This window comes from Chrysochloris asiatica, unplaced genomic scaffold (assembly GCF_000296735.1).
Source record: "Chrysochloris asiatica unplaced genomic scaffold, ChrAsi1.0 scaffold00018, whole genome shotgun sequence".
Classification (NCBI taxonomy): domain Eukaryota; kingdom Metazoa; phylum Chordata; class Mammalia; order Afrosoricida; family Chrysochloridae; genus Chrysochloris; species Chrysochloris asiatica.
The window spans coordinates 4,650,092-4,663,591 of record NW_006408536.1 but is presented as its reverse complement, the minus strand read 5'-3'; the positions used below and the strand labels follow the sequence as shown (position 1 = coordinate 4,663,591).

The following is a 13,500-nucleotide window of genomic DNA, read 5'->3' as shown; positions in this document are numbered from 1 at the left end:
TCAAGTGTGGCAGTGGTAGTGAGGTTGGCCCAGGATTGGACATTGTTTTGTTCTGCTGTGCATGGGGTCACTATGAGTCGGTTCCAACTCGATGGCACCTGACAACAACAATCTTATTTTTCAGTGAAAGTATATAGAAATTACAACTCTGAACTGATAGTGTATCTGTTCTCTCAGTCCAGACAAACACACATCCCATTATAAAGTATTTCTGAAACTTTTAAGCATTTAAATGAACAGATTGTCCACTTCCCAAAGATCAGTGTCTCTCTGAGAAGACCATCAAATACAGACAAGAACATTGAGGGTTCTCAATAACTAAGTATATTTAGATTAAGATTATGGTGACAAATACTTCTGTTACATGTAAACTCTTTCTGGGAAAATTCTTTTTGATCACTTTATTTTCTATTACAACAGTCCTACAATTTATGCAATATTGCTTCCTGTTTATCTTTACATTAGGATTTTCTAACATTACAATTCACAAATTTCTAAGAACAAAAAACATATTGGACTGAAAATTTAAATGACACAATTGTTGCTATCTTCAATTGACGGTGAGGTATTTGAGGTTCAATTTCAGCTGACAGATTCACCAATGATCTAGAAGACCCTTGGTATAACCATTATTTTGATGACTCCCTTAATTTTGGGAAAATAAAAGTTCTAGCATCTATTATCAGCTGTGTATCAGAGGATTATTTTCCCCTGAAATCTTAGCCACTGCATATTCTCCCAAGGTAAAGACATCTGAGAAATAAGACGACTGGGATCTGTTTCATTTTGTAAAAAATATAATATAGGCCTGCACTTTCAACCTGCTGTGATAGACTCAAATGCAATTGTCCAGTCACATATGTAAACAACAGAAATTCGTCCTAGTGAAATATAACATATTATCTTTGCAAAACATTCAGGTTAAGGGACTATGTTGTCTCTAGAGGCAAACAGCAAATTAAATTTACTTTCCAGTATGACATATTGCCTATTGCAAATGTATGAACATAATATTTAAAGATTATATTGATTCTTTATAGTGATTGGGTGACAGTTTGCATAGCAAATTGGTTTTTATTCCATAATGTATACACATTTAGTTTTGTGACACTGATTGCAATCCCTACAATGAACCAGCACTCTTCCCACATCTTCCCTCTTTGTTGCCCTTTGTTCTTCTTTCCTATCCCTTCCTGCCTTCTGAGCTTTATCCTGGGCAAAAGCTGTTCTTTTGATCTGCTACAGTTGATTGTTCTAAGGAGTGCATACCTCCTTCTTGTTATCATTCACCTTATAGGCTTGTCATTGACAGAAAGTTGAGCCACTGGGATGAGTTCATTTTAAGGGTGACTTAAGGCCATAGTCTCAAGGCGGTCTCACCTGTCTTTGTAAACCTAGTCTTTTTTTTTTTTTTTTTAAGCCCTCTCTTTCCTTCCCATCTTGGGTGCCCATCAACAAAATGTTTGTTTGTTTGTTTGTTTGTTAAGTGTGAAAAACTTTTCTTGACTTTCTATAATTGTGGTCTCATACAAGGCTGATCTTTTTTATGATTGTGAACTTTGACATTTTGCTCCCACTTTATCCAGTAACTCCTATTGTGATTCCTTTCAGAGTGGTCAGCAATGGTAGCCAAGCACATCTAGTTCTTTTGCTCTCAGGGCTGTGAAGGCTAGGGTTCACTTGATTCTCTAGTTCTTTGGACGAGTTGTTTCCTCACAGATTTGATTTTCTGCACTCTTCTTTGCTCTGCTTTTAAGACCTTAGTCACTATTTACAAAGTAGAATGTAGAGGGGGTTTCAAAAAGCTTGTGGAAAACTTCCATTTTATTTTAATTCCATTTTTTCCCCATGAACTTTTTGAAGCCCCCTTATAGAACACTGTCTTTGTGGACTATGTGATACCAGTTGAATTTAGTATCTCCCAGACTATGGTCCTAAACTCCCAAGCAAGGATTATATTTCTTGAAGTGGAACAACAGCAAAAAAAGAAATGGGGCTATGTGTGATCTTCTGATTCATGATCAAAGTTCGTAGATGATTAAATGTGAGGCTAACTTTTTCAACATAATTTGTAAAATATTCCTTAAATAACTTGATTTTTCTACTTATCAGAGGTGGCCAATCAAATTTTATAATCCCTAATTCTCCCACCAAGGAGCTCTGGTAGCGTAGTGGTTACGACTTGGGCTGTGAACCGCAAGGTCAGCGGTTCGAAACTACCAGCTGCTCCGCGGGAGAAAGATGAGGCTTTCTACTCCCGTAAAGATTTACACCCTCGGAAACCCTGTGCAGGGTCGCTATGAATCGGTTCCGACTCCACGGCACTTAACAACAACAACAACAACAATTCTCCCACCAGTGGGGTAGTATTTCTTTAGTTTTCTTTGTGCTTGATTTTAGAGACTCGACTGACAATGTTTTGAATTTTTAAATATTATTCTTAGTCATAATGTTTCAAAGATATTTGTGTGGAATAATAAGATTTATAACATTTAAATTCATGCTACATAAGCTTTGCATATTTTCAATACTAGTGAAACAAGGCAAGACTACATATTTGATATATGACAAATAAGCATTTTTAGGGGTAGCATATAATTGCAGATAGTAACAAAATGCAGAAATAAAGAAAATTTATATAGAGAATAAGATACTTAACACAGTTAACATACTAAAACTCTTGCTGTAGATAATTTATGATCAATTTAATTGACATTAATTTTCTAAATTTCTATAACATTTTACTTATGTGGTTTTCTAAAGAATTGAAGTTATATAATTTGACCCTACACCTACCACTGACTTAACTGCAGCAAATGTCTAGACAGTGTTATAATGTAGTGCTAACTGAATTTCTCATTATCCTACCAAATTACCAAATAGAAATTAATATTTAGTACATTACCTGATTAATATCAGCACCCAAAAGTTTTGTATGAAGAATGGAGAAGATAATTCACTTAGTTATAAACACAAAGACTAGTTATTAAAAATAAAAGTGTTAGGTTTGCTCTGATAGAGGTTTAGAGGAGAAAAGTTGACTTAATAAATTTGGAATGCTGAAACAACCCAGAGAGAATATTTTTTCCCTTTAAACCTTATTTCTTTGGACAAGAAAATCCTTTTTGGAAATCATTTCTAGTTCTGTTTACATTGCATGTAAAAAATAAAAGGTCATTTATTTCTTGTCATTTCTTGTGATAGAAAAATTGTTGACATTTTTCATTAGTTGAATAAACTCTCCTTTTTTAGAAACCAAGGAATCTAAAAGATAAAACAAAGTAAGCAGCACTTTATTTCTTTTCACATGTTCTGCATGATAACTTTTATTCATTCAGAAATATCTAATCGAGGAATAAGTCAATAAAAGATTTCATAAAATCAAACAAAAACCTTTCTGGATAAATGATTATACAAATATCTCCTTTACTATGAATATAAATAAGGAGCTCTGGTAGTGTAGTGGTTACAAATCAGGTTGCTAATCTCACGGTCGGCAGTTTGAAACTACTAGCTGTTCCACGGGAGAAACATGAGGCTTTCTGCTTCCGTAAACTTTTACACCCTCGGAAACCCTGTACAGGGTCTCTATGAGTCAGAACCGACTCCATGGCACATAACAACTACAACAACAACATGAATATAAATACAATACGTTGTTGTTGTTGTTAAGTGCCATCGAGTCGGTTCCGACCCATAGCGACCATGTACAGGGTTTCCGAGGGTGTAAATCTTTACAGCAGTAGAAAGCCTCACTTTTCTCCCGCGGAGCGGCTGTTAGTTTAGAACCGCTGACCTTAAGGTTCGCAGCCCGATTCGTAACCACTATGCTACCAATACAATATATGCAGTGCTTATTGAACATCACAATTAAAGTCATGAGCCCTCGACATCTGTTGTTGTTGTCAAGTTCTGACTAGTTGATTTCAACTCATAGCCATCCTGTATAAGGTTTTGTTTTGGGGGTTTTTTGCTGTAAAAGGAAGCTTTATTGTTTTCATTTGGTCCACCGCTTGGGCGAAGAGGGGCTCCAGGGCATTGACTCTGCTGCCTCTGTGTCTAGAGAGCAAAGTTCAGGTAGAAGGCCCTTCACAGGTTGCGGGGTTCCATGGGCTCTTCCGAGTCGTGCTTGAGAGTGAGCCTCTCGCAGAGGTATTCGCCCAGCCCTGCCTGAGACTGGCCATCCTACGGAGGTTGGTCAAGTGGTCGCCCATCTTCTTGATAATTTTCACCTCCTCGTTGAGGAAATGATTCTCCAGAAAGTCACAGAGGTGGGGGTCTGTGTGGGTAGCACCCACAGCGTGCAGATCCAGAAGAGACTGGTTCAGGTTCTCCTCCAGGACCAGGGAGGCTTCCATGGCGTCCAGGGTTCTTCCCCACTCATCTTGGGAGGGATTCTGCACGCCCTGGAAGAGTGCACGACCACCACGCTGGTTTTGCAGTTTCAAGAGACGCTCAGCACCCTCACGCTTTTCCTTCGCCAACTCACGGAAGAAGAGTCCCACACCTTCCAAGGCCACATCATCACGATAGAAATAGAAGCCCAAAGAAAGGTAGGTGTAAGAGGCCCGCAGATGCAGATTAACCAGATGGTTGACACCGGCCTCGGCTTCAGCGGAATAATTCTGACGGATCCGGGTAACAGGTAATGCTCAAGAAGATGGTCCCAGAGAAGAGATTGTGCCCAAAGAAGTTGTTAGAGGTGGTCTCAGGCTGGAGGTAAGGGAGTGCCCGGATCTGTTCCCAAACACTGTTGAAGCAAGACACAGATCCACGGGATCGCAGGGCAAACTTGACCTGTATAAGGTTTTGAAGGAGCAAATGGTGAGCTTGAACCACTGACCTTGCAGTTCAGACCAACCTTGCAGCACATTAACCCACAGCACCACACCAGCAATATATGTATACTGTCTATTGAGCATCACAATTAAAATTATGAGCCCTAGACATTACAAGAGTAAAAACCAAGCATGATTTCAGGTTCAGGGTGCGGATCACTGGGGAACTCACAAAGGAGTCTTAAAACAGAAGTGCACTGAGTATATATGGAGTCATTCTAATTGAATGAAAATTAACACTCTTCATATATTCATTCAATCCTTCAACCCACCAACCAATATGTTTGAACATCTATAAAATGCCAAAAGTAATACAAGGTGTAAAGAAAACACTCATCTATAAGACATAGTATTGTCTGTCTATATGCTAAGAGTCTAACTGGTCTCAGTATGGTTACAGGCTCTAAAAATGAAAAATAGGTTGGGAAGGTGGGGCTCAATTCTCTGGACTTGACTTCACTCTCACAAATGGAAGTGTTTGCTAAGAGGATAAAGAGGGTAGCCCTGCTAAGTAGATGAAGCATTTGAACACTGACACCACACCTAAATGTGAAACTGGAGAGCTGCTCGAGGGTGCGGATCACGGGGGAACTCTCTAAGCCAAGAGAGTCACAAAGGAGTCTTACAACAGAAGTGCACTGAGTATATATGGAGTCATTGGATTTCAGTTTCTTTGTCAACTCTACAGTATAATTTCTGTGATCCATCTCCAAATGACTCAAAAGCAGAATTCCTGCTCTCAGTGAGTACATCCTGGTTGGTGTATGCTGAACAAAATTTAATACATAAAATAACTACATGAAAAATAGGAAAAAGTAAACATTGATAAGTCATTTGAAAATAAAACAGGGTGGTGAAACACAGATTTAGGATTGCCTAAAATGATACTTTAGAGGTGCAGTTGGAGATGGACTCTCTGAAAAGGTGCAATTTTAGAGTGAGATAAAACTGATTAAAAGGAACCAGAAATGTTTTTGAATTGAATCACTTCACTTATGTTAATAATAATAACACTTTTATCAAAAACGATGTAATTAGATTAACCCTGACGGTATAAAAACCAACCCTTCATTGAAAGGACTGACCATTCTTTTTAGTGCTGGTGCATTTCATCAATACAGTGTCAGTTGAGGTCACTGAGCAGTGCTTGTTGAAGGATGTCAAAAAATGCTTTAAGAAGAAAGGATTCAGTCTAATGGCCATGGCATTTTTGTCAGACTCATGAGAAACACAAGAATCAATTCTACCTTGAAATGACACACCAGCCACTCTTCCCAGCACATCTCCAGGAGTCATGGAAGCTAGCACTAGGAATCCTCCAGACCTTGTCCTGAATCTTGTCTATATCCTTTCTGGTTATAATAAATCAGAATGGTATTCTCTCTGAATTCTATGAGTTGTTCCAGAGAATTATTTAGCCAACAGGGCCAGTGAGACCAAGCGAGGACTGGCATTGTTTATTTGGCAGTCTGAAGGACTGTCACTGTAACTTGTATGATCTGACCTGCTCCTGTAGGGCGAGAAATGAAAGAAAGAATGGGTAGCTGGTTTAAAGTAGAAGGACTCATTTATGTTCATGAGTTTTTGATCTATACACCATGATGCATCCTAGATGGTTGGAAATAAGCGACAGTGTTCCTTGGAGCAGCAGGTGACAAAGACTGGAAAAGTCGAAAGGTGATGCCTAGATCTATTTCCAAGTGGGAACTGGATTCATTTTAATCTTCACCACACAATTAACAATGGAAGTGGGATTTGCCCACCTTGCTCCTTGCTTAGGGCCAAGCCTCATATCAATGAATTTACCCCAGACTTGTGAGGAGCATTATAATCAAGACTACATTTACTTGAGCAGTTGCCATTCTTCATGGAGCTAGTAAAGTAGGTGAATTTAGGGCTGCTATGACAATGGCTTGGAGTCCTGGTGTGGCACTATGGGTTAGTGCACTGGATTGTAAGGTCAGTTTGAACCTCAAGGTAGGCAGCTCAAGCTCACCAGCCACTCCTTGGAAACCCTATAAGGCTCGCTATGGGTCGGAACCGACTCAGCAGCACTTAACAACAACAACAACATGACAATTGTTCAGCAGCTGTTAGGGGCATTCAATGGGGTTAAAAGATATTGAGACACTTTGAGAAGAAAAGAACTGGCTTCATGGGATAATATTTATTTAGACAAAAGCAGAATCCTTATAACAGTAGCATACAATGTCCTGACAGACCAGCCATTGTTCCTAGGCCTAGTGATTTCAATTAACTAAAAGTGGATTGAAGCCAAGTTGCAAAGAAGCACAGGATAGAAAATGCAAGCATAGTGATTCTGGGGAAAACAATACAATCATAACCAATGAAAAAAGGATATTAATTTGGACATGTATTCAAATCATATATCACATGCTTAAAAATGACTGCAATGGGCTTTGAGTAGGGTAACAAGCGATGCTAAAGAAATAATTGTATTTCAAGAAGGGCACCATATTTTTCTCTATGCAGGAATGGACTTCTGGGCATGTACTGGCATTCTACATCACATGCTAGAAAACAAAAGCAACCAGTTCTAAGTGAGGTTAAAAAAAAGTGGGGGGCAAGTAATTGTGGTGGAAATCAATCCAATGGATTGTAAGCCCAGTAATGTTAGTTCCATTAATCTGAGGGACATGGAATAAAGACAAGAAGGCAAGTTCATCAAGCACTTTGAGAAAAGGAGAATAAGCATCTCCAGCATGACAGTCTATCAGTTCTCAGAGGACCATAGACAACAATACAATGTCATAACAGGTCAATCTTTATTGCCGGGTCTAATGAAGCTTCAAGGTCCAGGAGAATGAAGGGAACAACAGTGGGGAACAACTGAGGCAATAATACATAAAACTAATAGACCAAGCATGTTTTCCAGGCCAGGTTGCTGGGTTAACATGGTTTTAACACTGCTAACAAGAATGGAAACAATGGATTTTAAGCAAGGAAACGTAATGCCATGCAGGGGTTTGTCTTTGACACTCAGGACAAGTCATCAAGAAATGTAAGAAAAGCATTATTAAATTCATAGTCTTAAGATTTTTTCAAACTAGAGAAGACTCCTGTGTTCATATTCTAAGGAATATAATGGACAATGACACCCTGTGAACTTTAGTGGTTGGTAAACTGAGCACTAATGGCAGGATGATAGCCCCCGGATTCCCCGGATTGCCTCTTCCAGCATGGAACCTTCTCTCAACCAGCCAGCTGTTTCCATGCACTATGCTGCATCCCATTTCAGGAGCTGATAAACTCAGATGTGGTGGAAAGCTTGAAAGCATTCTCAAATCACAAAAAGACCCATCAGCAAGGAGTTGTTATCGTTGTTGTTAAGTGCCATCAAGTCAGTTCCAACCCACAGCAAACCTGCATAGGGTTTCTGAGGAACAACTGGTGAGCTTGAATAGCCAACCTTATGGTTCAAACCAATTTTGAAGTCCAGTACATTAGCCTGCAGTGCCACACCAAAACGCCATTAGCAAGTGGAAGAAGTGTTAATTGTTCAAGAAGCTTAAGCAAAACTTCTGGCCAATCATTAGCTGAACAGCAAGTTATTCTGACCTAGGGATAACTACTAGTAAGCGAGGCTTAAAAATAAAATTACAAGTGTGTTTGTTAGTCAAAAAGACTGCAGTGGAGATAGATTTCTCAGAATTAGCTCAGACAAATCACTAAATAAACAACAAAGTCAAGAAGAAGACCAGAAGGAGGATCATCATCCAGAATTGTTCCAGGATATCATCTAAAATGTCTAATCTCAACAACAAAAAAGAGACAAGGAACAATGTGACACATTATTATCATAACAAAAGACAAGAAACAGAGACTTCCTTTGAGAAGACTCAAATGTAGGGCTAGCAGGTAAAAATATGAAAACAGTTATTAAAAACATATTCAAAGAACCAAAGGAAAACATATTTAATGATTTTTTAAAAATTAACAATGTGGCTCAATATTGGGAAAAATATGTGGCAGGGTTGTATATTTTCACCTTAGATATTCAATCTGTATACTGAATAAATACTACAAGAAGCTAGATTATATGAAGAACATAGCATCAGTATTGGAGGGATTCGTTAAACAACCTGTAATATACAGATAACACAACAAAGATTGCCAGAAATCAGGACAACTTGAAACACTTATTGATGCAGACCAAAGACTACATCCTTGAGTATGGACTACCTGAACATAAGAGAGAAAAATCCTCACAACTGGCCTAATGACAATATTGTGATATATGAAGGTATTGAAGTAGTCAGTGATTCCATTCTATTGGATCAAAAAGTAGACTTCTCCATGGAATCAGCAGTCAAGAAATACAATGATCAAGGGAGAAGAGCGGAGTGCGAGACCCTACCCCAAGAAATAGTGACACCAGAGATGTAGGCAGAGACGATGACATGGAGAGATGGAGCAGCTGGGGACTCTAGACCCAGAGAGGGAGAGGGGCTGTGTCCTGATGACCAGGGGGCAAGCTTGCAGGGTATACCCTTTGGTTGGTTGATGATACATGGAGGGGATTATAACCATTGCAATGTAATGATATACGATAGGGTGAATGTAAAGCTAATCTTCTCCCATGTAAATGATCACATAATTCACAATAAAACATTTTAAAAAAGAAAAGGGAAAAAAAGAAATACAATGATATATTGCATTGGGAATACCTACTGCAAAAGAGCTCCTTGCAGTTACAAAACAAATAGGTCACTTTGATGATAAAGGTCCACGGTAGGTATTTTCTATCTCCTCATATGCAAGAAAAAGCTAGACAATGAAAAAGAAAGACAAAAGAAGGATTTACACATTTGAATTGCAGTGTTGGTGAAGAATATTGCATATGCCATGAATGCCTGACAAACAAATTAATCAACCTTAGAAGAAGCACAACCAAAATGTTCCTTACAAATAAGGATGGTGAAACATCAGCTCACTTACTTTTGACTCATCATTAGGAAAGCCCAATCACTAGAAAAAGGCATCATATTTGCAAAGTAGAAAGTCAATGAAAGTTAGAGGAAATCTCAGTGAGATGGATTGACACAATAGCTACAACAATGAACTCATACAAAACAATGGTCATGAAGACAGAGCAGGTGTAGGCAGCGTTTCACTCTGTTATCTGTAAGGCCACCATAAGTGGAAACAGATTTGATGGCAATTAACAACACTAACATCAATGATAACAATGACTGATTAAATAGAGAAGATTAAAAAAAAAAAACACATGGAGAAAGGAAGACACAAAATGGCATTCTGGTGTCACATTCTGCCTAATCCTGCTATAAAAGAGACCACAAAATTTGAGTGAAACAGATACAGAAGTTAATCTTGAAACTACCAGTGGTTCCGCAGGAAAAACATGAGGCTTTCTGCTCCCGTAAAAATTTATAGCCTCGGAAACCCTGTGCAGGGTCACAATGAGTTGGAACTGACTCCACGGGACTTAACAACAACATATATATATATTTTAATTTCTCATCAGGTAGTTTCATTACCTGCTCTTCAATATATGTATATATGAGTTGGAATTGCTTCGAAAGCACTTAAAAATAGCAGATAGATAGATAGATAGATAGATAGATAATCCTTCCACTATCTCAAGGAAACTGTATGTAAAGTCATGCAAACCCCATACAATATTCTAGAAGAACTCAGAAAAACAATACAAAAGTGAAATGACAAAATAAATAGACAATCAGAAAACATACAAAACCCAGATCACTACCATCAAGTTGATTCCAACTCCTAGTGACCTTATTGGACAAAGGAGAACTGCTCTATAGGGTTTCTAGGGCTATAAATCTTCAAGGGAGTAGAAAGCCTCATCTTTCTCCCATACAGTGACTGGTGGGTTTGAACTGCAGCCATTAGGACAGCAGGCCAATGCTTACTCCACTGCACTACCAGGACAAAAACAGCATTTAGAAATCCTGAAGATTAACACTAAAATTTCAGAGGTAGATACACATTAGATGGACAAAAGAGTAGAATCCAATCAATTCCACAATAGGTCCACGAATTAGAAGACAAATCCCTTGACACCGATTTGTATGAAGGAAAACAAGAAAAAATAATGAAGAGAGCCTAAGAAATATGTGGAACACTATCAAGAACAATGTGTAATCAAAATTCCTGAACAGGAGGCGGAGGTATAAAACAAGCAAACAAAAACCCCCAGAGAATTGTCAACATTTGCTAGGTAAAAACTTCCTCAATATAATGGAAGATGAAAAGATTCATCTAAGAAGCCCAATGAACTCCATACAGGAGAGATACCAAAAGAAATGCACCAAAACATATCATAACCAAATCTTCTAAAACCAAAGGCAAAGACTCTTGAGAACAGCTCAGGAAGAATGAAATGTTACTTATAAAGGGAAGCCAACCAGATGAAGCTCTTCTCAGCAGGCAAAAAGGTATGGCATGACTTAGAAAATTGCCAGCCAAGAATTATATATAAAGAAAACTGTTCCTCAAATACAAAATTAGGTGAAATTAGGACATTTCCAGATACAAACAAAAAAATTAATTTGTAAAGCCAGATCAGCCTTACAAGAAAATTAACAATGTCAGAAAACAACCTGAAATTAAGATAGAAGACAACAACCTGAGATTAAGACACATGACAACATCACTGGGAAACCAATCCAGAAAAATAATTCTCAAAAGTAAAATAAGCTTTTAAGGCTTAAAATAGTGAACCACAGCATCAACATACAAATGATGACAACTACAAAGCAAAAAGAGAGACTAAATGGTATTGTTATAGAACTTCCAATTGGAGAGGAATGCTGGACAAAATCAAAATAGAACAAACTGTTTTAAACTGTTGTTATTGTTGTTGTTAAGTGCTGTCAAGTCAGTTCCAACTCATAGTGACCCTGTACAGGGTTTCCAAGAGCAACTGGTGGGTTTGAACTGCTGACTTTGTGATTAGCAGTCTAGTACTTATCCTACAGCACCACAACAGGGCTCTTAAATGTATACCTATCATTAATTCCATTGGATGTACATGGATTACTACATACACCAATAAAGAGAAAGGGATTGGCAGAATGGATAAGAAAACAGGACCCCTATATAGAGTTTCTGAGGTAGGAGCAGAGAGCCTCATCTTTCTCCCACAGAGCAGATGGCAGTTTTGAACTGCCAACCTTGTGCTTAGCAATCCAATGTGTACCCTACAGTGCCACTAGAGCTCCTAGACAAAGGCAAAAATAAATTTAAAATCAAAGGATGGAAAACATACATCAAGTTTATAGTAACACGTAGGAGGTACGCATACCTTAGAACAATCAACCATATGAGATCAAAAGGGCAGCATTTGCCTAGTATTTTCAATAACCTCATATGCATGTGAAAGTTGGACAGTAAATAAAGAAGACTGCAGAAGAATTGATGCCTTTGCATTACGGTGTTAGAGGAGAATACTGAAAGTGCCATGGGCTGCCAAAAGAACCATTTTAGAAAAAGTGCAGCCAGAGTGCTCCTTGGAGGCCAAGATGGCTAAGCTTCGTCTCTCATACTTCGGACATATTGTCAGGAGGGAACAGTCGCTGGAGAAGGACATCATGTTTGGTAAGATGGAGGGTCAGAGAAAAAGAGGAAGACCCCCAACAAGATGGATTGGCCAAGTGGCAGCATCGATGGACTCAAGCGTGGCAACAGTAGAGAGGTTGGCCCAGGATGGGGCAGTGTTTAGTTCTGCTGTGCATAAGGTCGCTATGAGTCAGTACTGACTCGATGGCACCTAACAACAACAACAACAAAGTTCAGAGGGCAGAATGGGAAAGGGAAGAAGAACAAATAGAAATGGGTAACACAAGGAAGAAGTGGCAAGATTGGTGTTACATTGAGGATTTCAATCAATATCACCAAACAAAAAGTGCATGAATGGTTGAATGGAAAACCATTTTATTCTGTAAACTTTCACTTAAGTCACAATAAAAAGTGTTTGTTTGTTTTAATCTAGAAATTATTTGTTTAAGAGCCAAATTGAAATTCTGGTGTGGAAAAGTACAATAAATGATATGGAAAATCCATTACAGGGACTCAAAAATAGATTTGAGTTGACAGACGTAGCAATCAGTAGACTTGAAGATAAATTAATCTAGATTACATAATCTGATCAATGGAAATAAAAAACAGTAGAGTGAAATGAACTCAGAGAAATGTGGAGCATCGTGACCAGCACTAACATACACGTAATGGAACTACCAGAAGGAGGGGAGAGAGATAATAGGAAAAAATAAAATATTTGAAGAAATAATAGCTGAATTTGATAGCAAAACACTAATTTAGACATTCAAGATGGCCAACCAGGTCTGAGTAGGATAAATACAGAGATCACATCAAGACACATCATTACAAAAATAGTGACAGTCAAATATAATAATGAAGAACTATTATTGACAGCAGAAAAAATGATTCATCATGTACAAAGCAGACATCAGTAAGACCAAGAGCTGATTTTCATAGGTGCAGTGTCAGAATGCAGTGGGATTACATATTCAAAGTGCTGCAAACAAAAATGAACTGTCAACCAAGAATCCTACATCCAAGCAAAGTTACCTATCAAAAGTGAAAACAAAAGCATTTCTAGATAAACCAAAACTGGAAAAACTTTCATGCTAGAAGT

General features: G+C 38.3%; 1 protein-coding gene across 1 annotated transcript in view; it reads right to left on the bottom strand.

The window, feature by feature from the left end:
• Nucleotides 1–4,073: 4,073 nt before the first annotated feature.
• Nucleotides 4,074–13,500, bottom strand: part of LOC102833965 — a 52,314-nt gene continuing 42,887 nt past the window's right edge. Inside the window, exons 3-4 of the mRNA XM_006835659.1 lie at nucleotides 5,377–5,605; nucleotides 4,074–4,651 (exon numbers count right to left, since the gene is read on the bottom strand). Coding sequence (XP_006835722.1) covers nucleotides 4,074–4,651; nucleotides 5,377–5,605 — 807 coding nt within the window. The remainder of the gene's footprint in view (nucleotides 4,652–5,376; nucleotides 5,606–13,500) is intronic.